The 17584-nt window shown below is 31.2% G+C and overlaps 1 protein-coding gene across 1 annotated transcript in view; it reads left to right on the forward strand.

Annotated features, from left to right (window-relative positions):
- Window positions 1–17584, forward strand: part of LOC101887609 (trissin receptor) — a 336966-nt gene that overhangs the window by 200386 nt on the left and 118996 nt on the right. The window contains exon 4 of the mRNA XM_059129526.1: window positions 5866–6025. Coding sequence (XP_058985509.1) covers window positions 5866–6025 — 160 coding nt within the window. The remainder of the gene's footprint in view (window positions 1–5865; window positions 6026–17584) is intronic.

Raw genomic sequence — 17584 nt, forward strand, 5'->3', positions numbered from 1 at the left:
ATTTTCAAAAAAATAAAATCCATTCAAAATTCTGTTAAAATCTTAACAAGTTAAAAAGTATCCGTCAGTATTGCCGCCAGAGATATACCCTCAGCCTATGTTCGATTATCTAAATATATTTTGACTAGTGTTAAGGTTATTCAAACGTTTGACTCTCTATGGAGCAGATCCCGAAGGAATGGGTCAATATTGCCCATTTCCTATCGGACCCAAAATATGATATAAATATTTCGACTGATGTGCCAAGTCTAAATGGAATCGGATGTTAATTTGGCGATTTATGAGCTTCATGGGTACTCAAAATTTCAATATTTTGTGGGGGAGGTACTTGATGGAGTGGACCGATATTGTCCATTTTCACACCTGTCCTAGCACTGACGCAAATATTAGAATTCGCAAAGTCGGAGCAAATTCGGATTAGCCTTTCTCTTTCTGTGCAGAAAATATATTTTCTATTTTTTGCAAATTTCGACCATTTGTGGGCGAGGTACCAGAAGGAGTGGACCCATGTGGTGGTGCCCATCTTAACACCAGACCTTGGGTTAATATAAATATTGGAATGTGTGAAATTTGAAGACAATCAGACTCTTACATCACATTTTATGAGAGTTGTAATTATTCAAAATTTTGACCATTTGTGGGGGAGGTACTTGATGAAGAGGACCGATTTTGTCCATTTTCACTCCTGACCTAGCACTGACGCAAATATTAGGATGTGCAAAGTGGGAGCAAAATCGGACTATTCTTTCTCTTTCTGTGCAGTAAATTATTTTCTTCGAAAATTCGAACTTTTGTGGGGGAGGTACCAAAAGGAGTGGACCGACATTGCCCATCTACGAACTCGATCAAAGTTTGACAAAAATATTACGATGTACCCAGTTTGTACTCATTGCGAACTTCAAATGCGGAATTTGAAACAATTCCGTTGAATAATGTCGCTAAAATCATCAAAATATCGAATATCGGGAGGTACCGTTATATGGGTGCTATACGAAAATGTGGACCTGCACAGACAGTTTTTTGCCTTAGGCTGTAGTATACATTTCGAACTTCAAATACCAAATTTGAAACAATTCCGATGAATATTATCGCTAAAATCATCAAAATACCGAATATCGGGAGGTACCGTTGTATGGGGGCTATACCAAAACGTGGACCTACACGACCAATTTAAATTACCAAAAGTCCTGCAGACATAATATATATTTGAGTAAAATTTTATCAATTTACTTCAATTCGTTCGGAAGCTAGAGTGATTTTCACAGACGGACAGACGGACTGACATCGCTAAATCGACATAGAGTCTTATGCTGACCATCATATACTTTGTGAGGTCAAAAATGTGTATTTCGAGGTTTTACAAACGGAGTGACAAAGTTAATATACCCCCCCAACTATGGTGGAGGGTATAAAAACAATAAAGTAAAGAAAGCCTTAAAGTCGGGCGTTGCCGACTTTATGATACCCTACACCACTTTGCTAATTTAGTAGAGCTCCGCATAACAATTAAAAGTTTTTTATGGGAGAATTCAATCATAAACACTAGGATTATAAGTATAATTTAAAGTTCAAAGGACTAACTATGCCGAAGCATTTGTATATTTTAAATTCGGAATTGTATTGCCCATTTGGTGCACAATTAATTTGAAATCGGATAAAGGTATATATCGGAACCGATCTCGATAAAATTTGGCAAAGATATTTCTGAGTTGTATTTGATATATTTCCCTGAATAACGTTGTTACGGAGTGCATATTACGGCTGTGGGTAACAAATATGACAAATCGGATGAACAGTATATATGGGAGCTGTAACTTTATCTGAACCGATCTTCACCAAATTTGACATACTACCTTCTTCACTCAATTCGGTCGTAAGTGCCAAATGCCATCCCAAATATTAGACGTTTGGTACACAATAAAAGGTAAATCGGATCGATACTTATTTTCAGGCCTAATTTGGTTGTATGTGCAAAATTCCATACTATTCGGGCTGATATTACACGTTTGCTGCACAATAAAAGGCAAATCGGACGAACATATATATGGGAGCTATATCTAAATTTTTACCGATTATCTCCAATTTCAATAGGGTTCGTCCTTGGGCCAAACAAATGTTGTTTGCAAAATTTCATCTCAATCGGATAATAAATGCGACCTGCATTTTGTTCACAAGAATACATGGACAGACGGACGGACGGACAGACGGACTGACATGCATAAATCAACTCAGAAAGTGATTCTATGCAGATCATCAAAAGGAACTATGGGTCTATCTCGTTTCCTTTTACCTGTTACGAACAAATGCACAAAGACATAATACCCTGACCACCTTGTGGTGTAGGGTATAAATACAAAGGAAATGTCGAAGTCGACAGGGCCGACCATATGATATCCGACGCCACTATGCCTATTTAGTAGAAGTAGATCATATTAACTGTAAATCTTATTTAAATGCGAATCATGGCTTTAAAATAGTCACAATTTTGGAACCATATCCAACTCTAAATCGATTTTCATCCAAATATCATTGCTGTATAATGCATAATATAACTTCGATAAGGATTATATTAAAAAATATTTTTTGGAGCAACAAATGTACCGAACGGAGTTTCACCAAATGGTAAATTTAGGTTGAGTATAAAAAACCTATTCAATTTGGGCTGATATTACATATATGATGGACAATAACCGTAAAATCGGATGAAGATGTATATCGAAGCTGTATCAAAATAGGAACCGATCTCGATGAAATTTGGCAGAGGAATTTTCGAGCCGTATATGATGTGTGGTATTAAATAGCATTTTTTTGTGAAGTGCATATTACGAAAATGATGGATTTTAGTACAAATTAGAAAAACCATATATATGGGAGCTATAAATATATCTGAACCGATTTTTAGGAAATTTGAAGTATTTTTTTCTAGACTGAATTCCGTCGGAATTGCAAAAATTTAGTTCATTTGGTCTGATATTTGACATTTGGTGCACAATTTACCCAAAATCGGTTAAAGATATATATGTGTGCTATACCTAAATTTGAACAGATTCTTACCAATTTTAATAGGGTTTCTCCATGGACCAAACAAATATTGTTTGCAAAATTTCTTTTCAATCGGATAATAAATGCGACCTACATTTTGTTCACAAGAATACATGGACGGACGGACAGACGGTCTGACATGCATAAATCGACTCAGAAAGTGATTATATGAAGATCCTCAAACGTAATTATGGGTCTATCTCGCTTTCCTCTTCATATTACAAAGAAATGCACAGAGACGTAATACCCTTACGACTTTGTGGTGTAGGGCAAAAAGATTAGTTTAGGACCCATAAGAAAATTCTATGGCAAATAATTTTATAGAATATTTTGACTTATTACGATACAGATTATAGGAGCTTTTTGATCATATCTTAGAAAAAGGACCGAAAAGACACCACTATATATCTAAAATGCACGGATCCTGATGAATCTTAATCTGAAAAATTTCAAAATTGTGGAAAAAGGGAGAACTTGCCCCCACCATTTTGGTTACTTTTCCATTTAAACTTTTAAAAACGCCGATACACGTGTCGTGTCCACATAGGGTATATTAGGCCTGTCATTTCGTTTAAAATACCTCGAAATATATACTTTTGACCCCACAAAGTATATATATATATATATATATATATATATATATATATATATATATATATATATATATATATATATATATATATATTCTTGCGAAGTCCGTCCGTCTATCCGTCTGTCCGTCTCCGGAAATCACTCTAGCTTCCGAACGAAATGAAGTAAGCTGATAAAATTGTACTCCAATGTATATTATGTCTGCAGGAATTTTGGTATTGAAAATGGGCAATGTAGGTCCACGTTTTGGTATAGCCCCTATATAATGGTACCTCCCTATTTTCGATATTTTGGTGATTTAGGCGACATTATTCACCGGAATTGTTTAAAATTTGGTATTTGTATTCGTAAGGGATACTACAGCCTACGACAGAAAATTTTCTGTGCACTTCCACGTCTTCGTATAGCCCCCATATAACGTTACCTCCCGGTATTCAGTATTTTGATGATTTTAGCGACATTATTTATCTGAATTGTTTCAAATTTGGTTTTTGAAGTTCGTAATGGATACTACAGCCTAAGAAAGAAAATTGTCCGTGTAGGTCCACGTTTTGGTATAGCCCCCATATAAAGTACCTCTCTTTGTTGGGTATTTTGTTGATTTTGGCTACATTTTTCACCGATTTTTTTTTTTCTAAATTTCGCATTTGAATATTTTGATGGCTAGTGACAAAGCTTGCCTATGCAGGTCCACGTCGTCGTATAGACCCTAATATAATGGCTACTTTCAGAATTTATAAGATTGTAACGGAATTTTTAACGGATTTAATTTTTTTTAAATTGCCAAATTCGTTTCAAATGGTGGAGGGTATTCAAAGTTCGGCTCTGCCGAACTTACTGCTTTTTTAATTGTTAAAGAGCTACTTTCATAATCTGCTGGATTCAAAGAAATTTATTTAATGTTTACCAGGAAATATTGAAAAAAATTGAATTTTGTCGCACATTGTTATTGAATATATTTTGGAGTAAGCTATTACAGCGAGGGCTTTAAAAGTGGACCTAACGATTATAAGGCGTATATATTTTTATTATAATTGGGCTTTTTGTTTAGTGGAGTTGATTGACTCGGCTTCCCAGTTGTGGGCTTTTCTTTATACAATCTTGCGTAAATGATTGGCTAGTATATGATCGAGGTGGGGTTGTCGATGTGGATCGATTGATTGAAAGTTGCCTGAAGTCGGAATACATGTAAACAGCTTTATGGCAATCGGGTTGTTAATGGTGGTTCAATGGTATTCGAGGGACTGATGGTGGCTATTTTGTGATCAACGTTGATTCTATAGCCTCGGAAACAGGCGACTGAAAAATAGTCTTAAAGGACTGCTCTAAAAAAGTCTGTAGAGACACCTCTAAGGGGGTCTGAAGAGACTCTTCTCAGGGAGTCTGTATTAATCCATCTGAACAAGTCCGCATTGCTTCCCCTTAAAGGGTCTGTGCAGGCTCAGTGAAGCTGTCTGTTCTTTGCTCTTGCTTTTAAATCTTCATCAGTTTAGGAAAATGTCCTTTTTTCATCGCAAGGATTTGAATAGTCCTGATTCGCCGATTAAAGTTCAATCAACCAGCAACACCTCCAGAACAAACAAATCGCATCACAAAGGTATTTCCAAATTCAAACCAAAAATTATCCTAAATGTTTTACAAATAAAGAAAAAACAAAAGCCCCTAATTGTGGTCTGCATTCCACAGACGTTCAATAACCTCAAGATAAAGATTTAGCTCCCATCCGAGGATGCTGATGTCTGGTACAAATGAGTTATACAAATTTGTCTAACGCTTATCGTTCATTCATCCAAAATTTCTCATTTTGTTAATTTTGGTTTTATTAATTGCAACAATTTGAGGAATTCCATTAGTATTCCATTCAAGGTAGAAGAGGGAGAAGGGGAGGAGGGGCTTTTGTTCATTGCCAATGCCTTGCTGTAAATAAGACTTAATTATTGTTACACCATTTCTTGGTATGCAAAACCTTGAAGGTAATTAAAATGCAAAGGAGCATGTAATGAATGACATGCAGTTGGAAAGGTGGTGGAGAAGAAGGAGGAGAGGTGGGTGGGAAGATATACATGTTTTAACTGTGAAATCTTCAAGGTAATTATTGTTGAGGAGAATTTCAGAGATTGTAAACTCACTTGGAAACTGAGAATAGATAATGAACCAACATTTTCATTTCCCAAAATTTTAATCTTGCCGGAATTTATTTTAATATTTTTTTTCTATTTGATTTCCTTGCAGTTGGGTCTTCGGCGAATTCCTCTGCCGCATGTATCAATTTGTACACTCGCTGAGCTATACAGCCTCAATATTTATTCTGGTGGTGATTTGCATGGAACGCTACTTTGCCATAGTTCATCCGATAACGTGCAAACAAATATTGACTGCCGCACGTTTGAGGGTAAGTATTCAAAAAAATCTCCAAAAATTTTCAAGGACCAAAGAAACGTGGATTTTTTAAAGAATATTTTTTCAAGGACCAAAGAATCGTGGATTTTTTAAAGAATATTTTTTCAAGGACCAAAGAAACGTTGATTTTTTAAAGAATATTTTTTCAAGAACCAAAGACGCGTGGATTTTTTAAAGAAACCTAGATTTTTAAAGAATATTTTTTCAACCACCAACAGACCACGAAAAGTGGATTTTTCAAAGAATATTTTTTCAAGGACTAAAAGACCACGAAACGTGGATTTTTTAATGAATATTTTTCCAGGACCACAAGGCCAAGAAACGTGGATTTTTTAAAGAATATTTTTCAAGGACCAAAGAAACGTGGATTTTTAAAGAATATTTTTCAAGGACCAAAGAAACGTGGATTTTTTAAAGAATATTTTTTCAAGGACCAAAGAAACGTGGATTTTTTAAAGAATATTTTTCAAGGACCAAAGAACGTGGATTTTTTAAAGAATATTTTTCAAGGACCAAAGAAACGTGGATTTTTTAAAGAATATTTTTCAAGGACCAAAGAAACGTGGATTTTTTAAAGAATATTTTTTCAAGGACCAAAGAAACGTGGATTTTTTAAAGAATATTTTTTCAAGGACCAAAGAAAACGTGGATTTTTTTAAAGAATATTTTTCAAGGACCAAAGAAACGTGGATTTTTTAAAGAATATTTTTTCAAGGACCAAAGAAACGTGGATTTTTTAAAGAATATTTTTTCAAGGACCAAAGAAACGTGGATTTTTAAAGAATATTTTTTCAAGGACCAAAGAAACGTGGATTTTTTAAAGAATATTTTTTCAAGGACCAAAGAAACGTGGATTTTTAAAGAATATTTTTCAAGGACCAAAGAAACGTGGATTTTTTAAAGAATATTTTTTCAAGGACCAAAGAAACGTGGATTTTTTAAAGAATATTTTTTCAAGGACCAAAGAAACGTGGATTTTTTAAAGAATATTTTTTCAAGGACCAAAGAAACGTGGATTTTTTAAAGAATATTTTTTCAAGGACCAAAGAAACGTGGATTTTTTAAAGAATATTTTTTCAAGGACCAAAGAAACGTGGATTTTTTAAAGAATATTTTTTCAAGGACCAAAGAAACGTGGATTTTTTAAAGAATATTTTTTCAAGGACCAAAGAAACGTGGATTTTTTAAAGAATATTTTTTCAAGGACCAAAGAAACGTGGATTTTTTAAAGAATATTTTTTCAAGGACCAAAGAAACGTGGATTTTTTAAAGAATATTTTTTCAAGGACCAAAGAAATGTGGATTTTTAAAGAATATTTTTTCATGGACCAAAGAAACGTGGATTTTTTAAAGAATATTTTTTCAAGGACCAAAGAAATATGGATTTTTTAAAGAATATTTTTTCAAGGACCAAAGAAATGTGGATTTTTTAAAGAATATTTTTTCAAGGACCAAAGAAACGTGGATTTTTTCAAGGACCAAAGAAACGTGGATTTTTTAAAGAATATTTTTTCAAGGACCAAAGAAATGTGGATTTTTTAAAGAATATTTTTTCAAGGACCAAAGAAACGTGGATTTTTTAAAGAATATTTTTTCAAGGACCAAAGAAATGTGGATTTTTTAAAGAAAATTTTTTCAAGGACCAAAGAAATGTGGATTTTTTAAAGAATATTTTTTCAAGGACCAAAGAAACGTTGATTTTTTAAAGAATATTTTTTCAAGAACCAAAGAAACGTGGATTTTTTAAAGAAACCTAGATTTTTAAAGAATATTTTTTCAACCACCAACAGACCACGAAAAGAGGATTTTTCAAAGAATATTTTTTCGTGGATTTTTTAAAGAATATTTTTTCAAGGACCAAAGAAACGTGGATTTTTTAAAGAATATTTTTTCAAGGACCAAAGAAATGTGGATTTTTTAAAGAATATTTTTTCAAGGACCAAAGAAATGTGGATTTTTTAAAGAATATTTTTCAAGGACCAAAGAAACGTGGATTTTTTAAAGAATATTTTTTCAAGGACCAAAGAAACGTGGATTTTTAAAGAATATTTTTTCAAGGACCAAAGAAACGTGGATTTTTTAAAGAATATTTTTCAAGGACCAAAGAAACGTGGATTTTTTAAAGAATATTTTTTCAAGGACCAAAGAAATGTGGATTTTTTAAAGAATATTTTTTCAAGGACCAAAGAAACGTGGATTTTTAAAGAATATTTTTTCAAGGACCAAAGAAACGTGGATTTTTTAAAGAATATTTTTTCAAGGACCAAAGAAACGTGGATTTTTTAAAGAATATTTTTTCAAGGACCAAAGAAACGTGGATTTTTTAAAGAATATTTTTTCAAGGACCAAAGAAATGTGGATTTTTTAAAGAATATTTTTTCAAGGACCAAAGAAACGTGGATTTTTTAAAGAATATTTTTCAAGGACCAAAGAAACGTGGATTTTTTAAAGAATATTTTTCAAGGACCAAAGAAATGTGGATTTTTTAAAGAATATTTTTTCAAGGACCAAAGAAACGTGGATTTTTTAAAGAATATTTTTTCAAGGACCAAAGAAACGTGGATTTTTTAAAGAATATTTTTAAAGGACCAACAGAAACGTGGATTTTTTAAAGAATATTTTTTAAAGGACCAACAGAAACGTGGATTTTTTAAAAAATATTTTTTACCAACAGAAACGTGAATTTTTTAAAGAATATTTTTTCAAGGACCAAGGAACGTGGATTTTTTAAAGAATATTTTTTCAAGGACCAAGGAACGTGGATTTTTTAAAGAATATTTTTTCAAGGACCAAGGAACGTGGATTTTTTAAAGAATATTTTTTCAAGGACCAAGGAACGTGGATTTTTTAAAGAATATTTTTTCAAGGACCAAGGAACGTGGATTTTTTAAAGAATATTTTTTCAACGACCAACAGAAACGTGGATTTCTTAAAGAATATTTTTTCAACGACCAACAGAAACGTGGATTTTTTAAAGAATATTTTTTCAGCGACCAACAGAAACGTGGATTTTTTAAAGAATATTTTTTCAACGACCAACAGAAACGTGGATTTTTTAAAGAATATTTTTTCAAGGACCAAGAAACGTTGATTTTTTAAAGAATATTTTTTCAAGGACCACCACTCCAAGAAACGTGGATTTTTTAAAGAATATTTTTTCAAGAACCACCACTCCAAGAAACGTGGACTTTTTAAAGAATATTTTTTCAAGGACCACCACTCCAAGAAACGTGGATTTTTTAAAGAATATTTTTCAAGAACCACCACTCCAAGAAACGTGGACTTTTTAAAGAATATTTTTTCAAGGACCACCACTCCAAGAAACGTGGATTTTTTAAAGAATATTTTTTCAAGAACCACCACTCCAAGAAACGTGGACTTTTTAAAGAATATTTTTTCAAGGACCAAAAGACCTAGAAAAGTGGATTTTTAAAAGAATATTTTTTCAAGGACCAAAAGACTAAGAAATACGGATTTTTTAAAGAATATTTTTTCAAGGACCAAAAGACCTAGAAACATGGATTTTTTAAAGAATATTTTATCAAGGACCAAAAGACTAAGAAACATGGATTTTTTAAAGAATATTTTTTTTCATGGACCAAAAGACCTAGAAACGTGGATTTTTTAAAGGATATTTTTTCAAGGACCACCACTCCAAGAAACGAGGATTTTTTAAAGAATATTTTTTCAAGGACCACCACTCCAAGAACGTGGATTTTTAAAGAATATTTTTTCAAGGACCACCCCTCCAAGAAACGTGGATTTTCTAAAGAATATTTTTTCAACCACCAACAGACCAAGAAACGTGGATTTTTTAAAGAATATTTTTTCAAGGACCAACAGAAACGTGGATTTTTTAAAGAATATTTTTTCAAGGACCAACAGAAACGTGGATTTTTTAAAGAATATTTTTTCAAGGACCAACAGAAACGTGGATTTTTTAAAGAATATTTTTCAAGGACCAACAGAAACGTGGATTTTTTAAAAAATATTTTTTAAAGGACCAACAGAAACGTAGATTTTTTAAAGAATATTTTTAAAGAACCAACAGAAACGTGGATTTTTTAAAAGAATATTTTTTAAAGGACCACAGAAACGTGGATTTTTAAAGAATATTTTTTTAAGGACCAAACGACCAAGAAACGGTGGATTTGTAAATAATATTTTTTCAAGGACCAAGAAGACCAAGAAACGTGGATTTGTTAAAGAATATTTTTCAAGGACCAAAAGACCAAGAAACGGTGGATTTTTAAAAGAATATTTTTTCAAGGAACCAAAAGACAAGAAACGTGGATTTTTTAAAGAATATTTTTTTCAAGGACCAAAAGACCAAGAAACGTGGATTTTATTTAAAGAATATTTTTCAAAGGGACCCAAAGACCAAGACACGTGGATTTTTTAAAAGAATATTTTTCAAGGACCAAAAGACCAAGGAAACGTGGATTGGTTAAAAGAAATATTTTTTCAAGGACCAAAAGACAAGAAACGGTGGATTTTTTAAGAATATTTTTTCAACGGACCAAAAGACCAAGGAAAACGTGGATTTTTAAAGAATATTTTTTCAAGGACCAAAAGACCAAGAAACGTGGATTTTTTAAAGAATATTTTTTCAAGGACCAAAAGACCAAGAAACGTGGATTTTAAAGAATATTTTTTCAAGGACCAAAAGACCAAGAAAACGTGATTTTTAAAGGAATATTTTTTCAAGGACCAACAGACCAAGAAACGTGGATTTTTTAAAGAATATTTTTCAAGGACCAAAAGACCAAGAAACGTGGATTTTTTAAAGAATATTTTTTCAAGGACCAACAGACCAAGAAACGTGGATTTTTTAAAGAATATTTTTTCAAGGACCAAAAGACCAAGAAACGTGGATTTTTAAAGAATATTTTTTCAAGGACCAAAAGACCAAGAAACGTGGATTTTTTAAAGAATATTTTTTCAGGACCAAAAGACCAAGAAACGTGGATTTTTTAAAGAATATTTTTTCAAGGACCAAAAGACCAAGAAACGTGGATTTTTAAAGAATATTTTTCAATGACCAAAAGACCAAGAAACGTGGATTTTTAAAGAATATTTTTTCAAGGACCAAAAGTCCAAGAAACGTGGATTTTTTAAAGAATATTTTTTCAAGGACCAAAAGACCAAGAACGTGGATTTTTAAAGAATATTTTTTCAAGGACCAAAAGACCAAGAAACGTGGATTTTTTAAAGAATATTTTTTCAAGGACCAAAAGACCAAGAAACGTGGATTTTTTAAAGAATATTTTTTCAAGGACCACCACTCCAAGAACGTGGATTTTTTAAAGAATATTTTTTCAAGGACCACCCCTCCAAGAAACGTGGATTTTCTAAAGAATATTATTTCAACCACCAACAGACCAAGAAACGTGGATTTTTTAAAGAATATTTTTCAAGGACCAACAGAAACGTGGATTTTTAAAGAATATTTTTTCAAGGACCAACAGAAACGTGGATTTTTTAAAGAATATTTTTTCAAGGACCAACAGAAACGTGGATTTTTTAAAGAATATTTTTTCAAGGACCAACAGAAACGTGGATTTTTTAAAAAATATTTTTTAAAGGACCAACAGAAACGTAGATTTTTTAAAAAATATTTTTTAAAGGACCAACAGAAACGTAGATTTTTTAAAGAATATTTTTTAAAGGACCAACAGAAACGTGGATTTTTTAAAGAATATTTTTTCAAGGACCAAAAGACCAAGAAACGTGGATTTTTTAAAGAATATTTTTTCAAGGACCAAAAGACCAAGAAACGTGGATTTTTTAAAGAATATTTTTTCAAGGACCAAAAGACAAGAAACGTGGATTTTTAAAGAATATTTTTTCAAGGACCAAAAGACCAAGAAACGTGGATTTTTTAAAGAATATTTTTTCAAGGACCAAAAGACCAAGAAACGTGGATTTTTTAAAGAATATTTTTTCAAGGACCAAAGACCAAGAAACGTGGATTTTTTAAAGAATATTTTTTTCAAGGACCAAAAGACCAAGAAACGTCGATTTTTTAAAGAATATTTTTTCAAGGACCAAAAGACCAAGACCAAGACGTCGATTTTTTAAAGAATATTTTTTCAAGGACCAAAAGACCAAGAAACGTGGATTTTTTAAAGAATATTTTTTCAAGGACCAAAAGACCAAGAAACGTGGATTTTTTAAAGAATATTTTTTCAAGGACCAAAAGACCAAGAAACGTGGATTTTTTAAAGAATATTTTTTCAAGGACCAAAAGACCAAGAAACGTGGATTTTTTAAAGAATATTTTTTCAAGGACCAAAAGACCAAGAAACGTGGATTTTTTAAAGAATATTTTTTTCAAGGACCAAAAGACCAAGAAACGTGGATTTTTTAAAGAATATTTTTTCAAGGACCAAAAGACCAGAAACGTGGATTTTTTAAAGAATATTTTTTCAAGGACCAAAAGACCAAGAAACGTGGATTTTTTAAAGAATATGTTTTCAAGGACCAAAAGACCAAGAAACGTGGATTTTTAAAGAATATTTTTTCAAGGACCAAAAGACCAAGAAACGTGGATTTTTTAAAGAATATTTTTTCAAGGACCATCACTTCAAGAAAATTGGATTTTTAAAGAATATTTTTTCAAGGACCAAAAGACCAAGAAACGTGGATTTTTAAAGAATATTTTTTCAAGGACCAAAAGACCAAGAAACATGGATTTTTTAAAGAATATTTTTTCAAGGACCATCACTTCAAGAAACGTGGATTTTTTAAAGAATATTTTTCAAGGACCAAAAGACCAAGAAACGTGGATTTTTTAAAGAATATTTTTTCAAGGACCATCACTTCAAGAAACGTGGATTTTTTAAAGTATATTTTTTCAAGGACCATCACTTCAAGAAACGTGGATTTTTTAAAGAATATTTTTTCAAGGACCATCACTTCAAGAAACGTGGATTTTTTAAAGTATATTTTTTCAAGACCATCACTTCAAGAAACGTGGATTTTTTAAAGAATATTTTTTCAAGGACAATCAGTTGAAGATACGTGGATTTTTTAAAGAATATTTTTTCAAGGACAATCAGTTGAAGAAACGTGGATTTTTAAAGAATATTTTTTCAAGGACAATCAGTTGAAGAAACGTGGATTTTTTAAAGAATATTTTTTCAAGGACCATCACTTCAAGAAACGTGGATTTTTTAAAGAATATTTTTTCAAGGACCATCACTTCAGAAACGTGGATTTTTTTAAAGAATATTTTTTCAAGGACCATCACTTCAAGAAACGTGGATTTTTAAAGAATATTTTTTCAAGGACCATCACTTCAAGAAACGTGGATTTTTTAAAGAATATTTTTTCAAGGACCTCACTTCAAGAAACGTGGATTTTTTAAAGAATATTTTTTCAAGGACCATCACTTCAAGAAACGTGGATTTTTTAAAGAATATTTTTTCAAGGACCATCACTTCAAGAAACGTGGATTTTTTAAAGAATATTTTTTCAAGGACCATCACTTCAAGAAACGTGGATTTTTTAAAGAATATTTTTTCAAGGACCATCACTTCAAGAAACGTGGATTTTTTAAAGAATATTTTTTTCAAGGACCATCACTTCAGAAACGTGGATTTTTAAAGAATATTTTTTCAAGGACCATCACTTCAAGAAACGTGGATTTTTTAAAAGAATATTTTTTTCAAGGACCATCACTTCAAGAAACGTGGATTTTTTAAAGAATATTTTTTCAAGGACCATCACTTCAAGAAACGTGGATTTCTTAAAGAATATTTTTTCAAGGACCAACAGAAACGTGGATTTTTAAAGAATATTTTTTCAAGGACAATCAGTTGAAGAAACGTGGATTTTTAAAGAATATTTTTCAAGGACAATCAGTTGAAGAAACGTGGATTTTTTAAAGAATATTTTTCAAGGACACTCAGTTGAAGAAACGTGGATTTTTAATGAATATTTTTTCAAGGACAATCAGTTGAAGATAACGTGGATTTTTTAAGAATATTTTTTCAAGGACAATCAGTTGAAGATACGTGATTTTTTAAAGAATATTTTTCAAGGACAATCAGTTGAAGAAACGTGGATTTTTAAAGAATATTTTTTCAAGGACAATCAGTTGAAGAAACGTGGATTTTTTAAAGAATATTTTTTCAAGGACAATCAGTTGAAGAAACGTGGATTTTTTAAAGAATATTTTTTCAAGGACAATCAGTTGATGAAACGTGGATTTTTTAAAGAATATTTTTTCAAGGACAATCAGTTGAAGAAACGTGGATTTTTTAAAGAATATTTTTCAAGGACAATCAGTTGAAGAAACGTGGATTTTTTAAAGAATATTTTTTCAAGGACAATCAGTTGATGAAACGTGGATTTTTTAAAGAATATTTTTTAATGGTGGTCCTACCATTTTCCATAAAGTGAAATGATATAGTCGATAGCTGGTGTTTCCCTCCCCACTGTACGTGTTATATTTTCTTGAGATTGTGTGAATTTTATTAATCTTTTATTTTCAAATGAATGTCTTCATTTACTTTTATCTGCAAAACGAAAGCATAACAAGTGGAGAAGGATGAAAATGTTTAAAAGGGCTGTTGTAAGACTGATCTTCTATTGAGCTTATTTTTAAAATAACTTCTGGGGAAAATATCCCAGACAAAAAAGGAAATGATGAGGATTGGTTGCTCTTTTGAAACCTAGATATTCCCTGCCTTATCCTCTTGTAAAAATTACTACTATCAAAACAAACATTGTTTCTATAAAAACAAAAATAATGGGATTAAGCCTGACCATTTTGCAACAACAAAATACTATGGTACCCCGAAAAAATATACCAACACTGTTCTGCAAATTGTTAATGTTTTTTTTTTTTTTTCAAAGAACTTGGATTTTGTATAAATTTGCTTTCAAAGGACTTCGATTTTTTTTTTGCCTTTTTTTCAAATGACTTGCGAAGTATGGATGTTATAAGAATAATTTGTAAATGTCTTTAAGAAACGAGGATTTTTAAGAAGTTTTTTTTTTTAAGAACTTGGCCGAAGGATGATTTTTCAAAATGAAAATTACTTTTCAAAGGGTGTGGATTTGTTAAAGAATTATTTTCCCAGGAATTTAAAAGTTTTTTTAAGGAATGATTTTGCAAAGGACTATTACTTTTTCCAAGGAATCTAAATTATTATTTTTCAAAGGATGTGGAATTTTTAAGAATTAATTTTTAAAGGACCTGTGTTTAAAAAAAAAAATTCTAAGGAACCTTAAAGGATTTCCGAGGAATTATTTTTCAAAGGACGTGGGTTTTTAGAGATCTATTTTCAAATAACGTGGATTTTTAAAAAAATATATATTTTTCCAAGGAAGTAGCGTTTTTAAGGAATATTTTTCATGGGTCGTGAATGTTTTAAGAATCATTTTTTAAAGGTCTAGAATTTTTTAAGAACTATGTATAATTGACTTTTAGATGTAACGACATTTTAAGAGTTACAAATCAAACAACTTGCAGTAGCGATGATTTTTTTAAACATATTTTTCGAAAAATTGTTTAACAAATGGAATATAAAAATTAACACAGAAAAATCAACACACGTCACATTTACTTTAAGGAGGGGAGAATGCCCTTCCCCAACTCTAAATGGGTGTGTTATCCCTCCGCTGATTCTGTAAAGTACCTAGGTCTTACACTTGACAAGAAACTAAATTGGAAAAAACATATAACCTCCAAGATGCAACAACTGAACGTCAAAACTAAAAGAATGTATTGGTTACTCGGTTCGAAATCTAAGCTAAGCTTGAACAATAAACTAATTTTATACAAAACCATTCTAAAGCCCATTTGGACTTATGGCATACAACTATGGGGAACGGCTAGTAACTCAAATATTGAAATTTTACAGCGATATCAGTCGTTAGATGATACAATCTGTTAGATGATACAAATGAAACTAAACGATTAAAAAGAAATCACATTTTAGATCTCCCTTTTATGTAGATAACAATAACTAATAAAATCGACAATGAAATATGTATGAGATGTTGAGTTCGTTGGAATTTAACACATCTGTTATCTTAAGTATTTTTTTTTTATATTTGCTTATTGTTTTTGCTTGTAAACAGATCGCAAATAAAGAGAATTGTAATAAAAAAAAAAAAAAAAAAAAAAAAAAAAATATTTTTCGAAAGACTTTTGGAGCCGTCGATTTTTTAAAAATATTTTTCAAAGGACTTGTAGAAACGTGGATTTTTTAAAAAAAATTTCCATAAGCCTGGATTTTCTAAGAAATATTTTACAGTGTCAGGTAATAACAACTTATCTATAAAAAAAGCAATTGGATGAGTATTTGCTTTATTAATGATCCCAATATCGGGATGGAATTTATTTATCAATCAAAGGAATTACGACTGGGCGCAAGTATCTCTTTGTTTGACAGACCCATGAATGGGCGCCAGAAGTTCAGTACTAAAACTCCCACAATTAAGTACCTGAATTTTGCATTAAAAACGAATAAAACGTATATAGTGAATGGCATAAAATTTAGCTCCGGGACAATACCCACAATTGGACGCCAAAATTCGTATATTGAAAGTTCCTAGACTTATCAAATTAAAGCATACAAACGGAAGCCACAACATTCTTATTAAGTAGATCCGCTGACAGTATTTGTTTCTTGGTAGGCCCACGAATGGACGCCAGATATTGATTACTAAAACGCTTGAGTACTTGATTTCCACGAAATATTGAAATGTCACAACTTGGCCCTTATTGGACAATGCGCCAGAAGTTGAGTGTTAAATTAATCCTGATTCATAATTTCTTTGAATATTCTCTTGCCAGTATTATATATTTTTTTTAAATAATTTATGGGATATATAATAAAGAAATTCCGACGCCGATTAGTCTACCTCTTACTAGAAAAATGGGAGAATTTTTATTGTGAATTGTGAAAAATCAAAATTTGATTCTGAAAAACCCATAATTGGGCGACGATTAGGCGCCAAAAGTTTTGCATAAAAAGTTCATTGATTTGTCTTATAAAAGGCTCACAAAAGAGAGTCAACATGTCTTTATTGACATAGCCATGATTGGGCGCCATATATTTTTGTGTCAATATTTTTGAACGAAAAGTTCCATAATCTGTTATATAAAAGGCCTAAGACTGGTAGCAGAATTTTTTCAAAGACCAAAATTAATCGCCCAAAAAATTAAAAAAATCACGGATTGGCGAAAGTATATATAAATTGAAATAAACCCATAATTGGCCGCCAGAATTATCCAATACCAGATCTTCAATTGGACGCCAGAGTTTTTATATTAAAATGCCGTCAATTGGGCGCCAGAATATCTAACCTGAAGGCTTTTGAAAGGTCTGGAATTTCTAAGATTTCTCTTTCAATAGATTTGGAGAAATGCGGATCTTTCAAGGATTATTTTTTATATATTTATTATTTATTATTCTTTTTTATTTTTTTAATTTTATTATTATTATTATTATTATTATTATATTATTATTATTATTATATTATTATTATTATTATTATTATTATTATTATTATTATTATTATCATTGTTATTATT

The sequence above is a fragment of the Musca domestica genome, unplaced genomic scaffold (genome assembly GCF_030504385.1).
Source record: "Musca domestica strain aabys unplaced genomic scaffold, Musca_domestica.polishedcontigs.V.1.1 62, whole genome shotgun sequence".
NCBI classification, from domain to species: Eukaryota; Metazoa; Arthropoda; class Insecta; order Diptera; family Muscidae; genus Musca; species Musca domestica.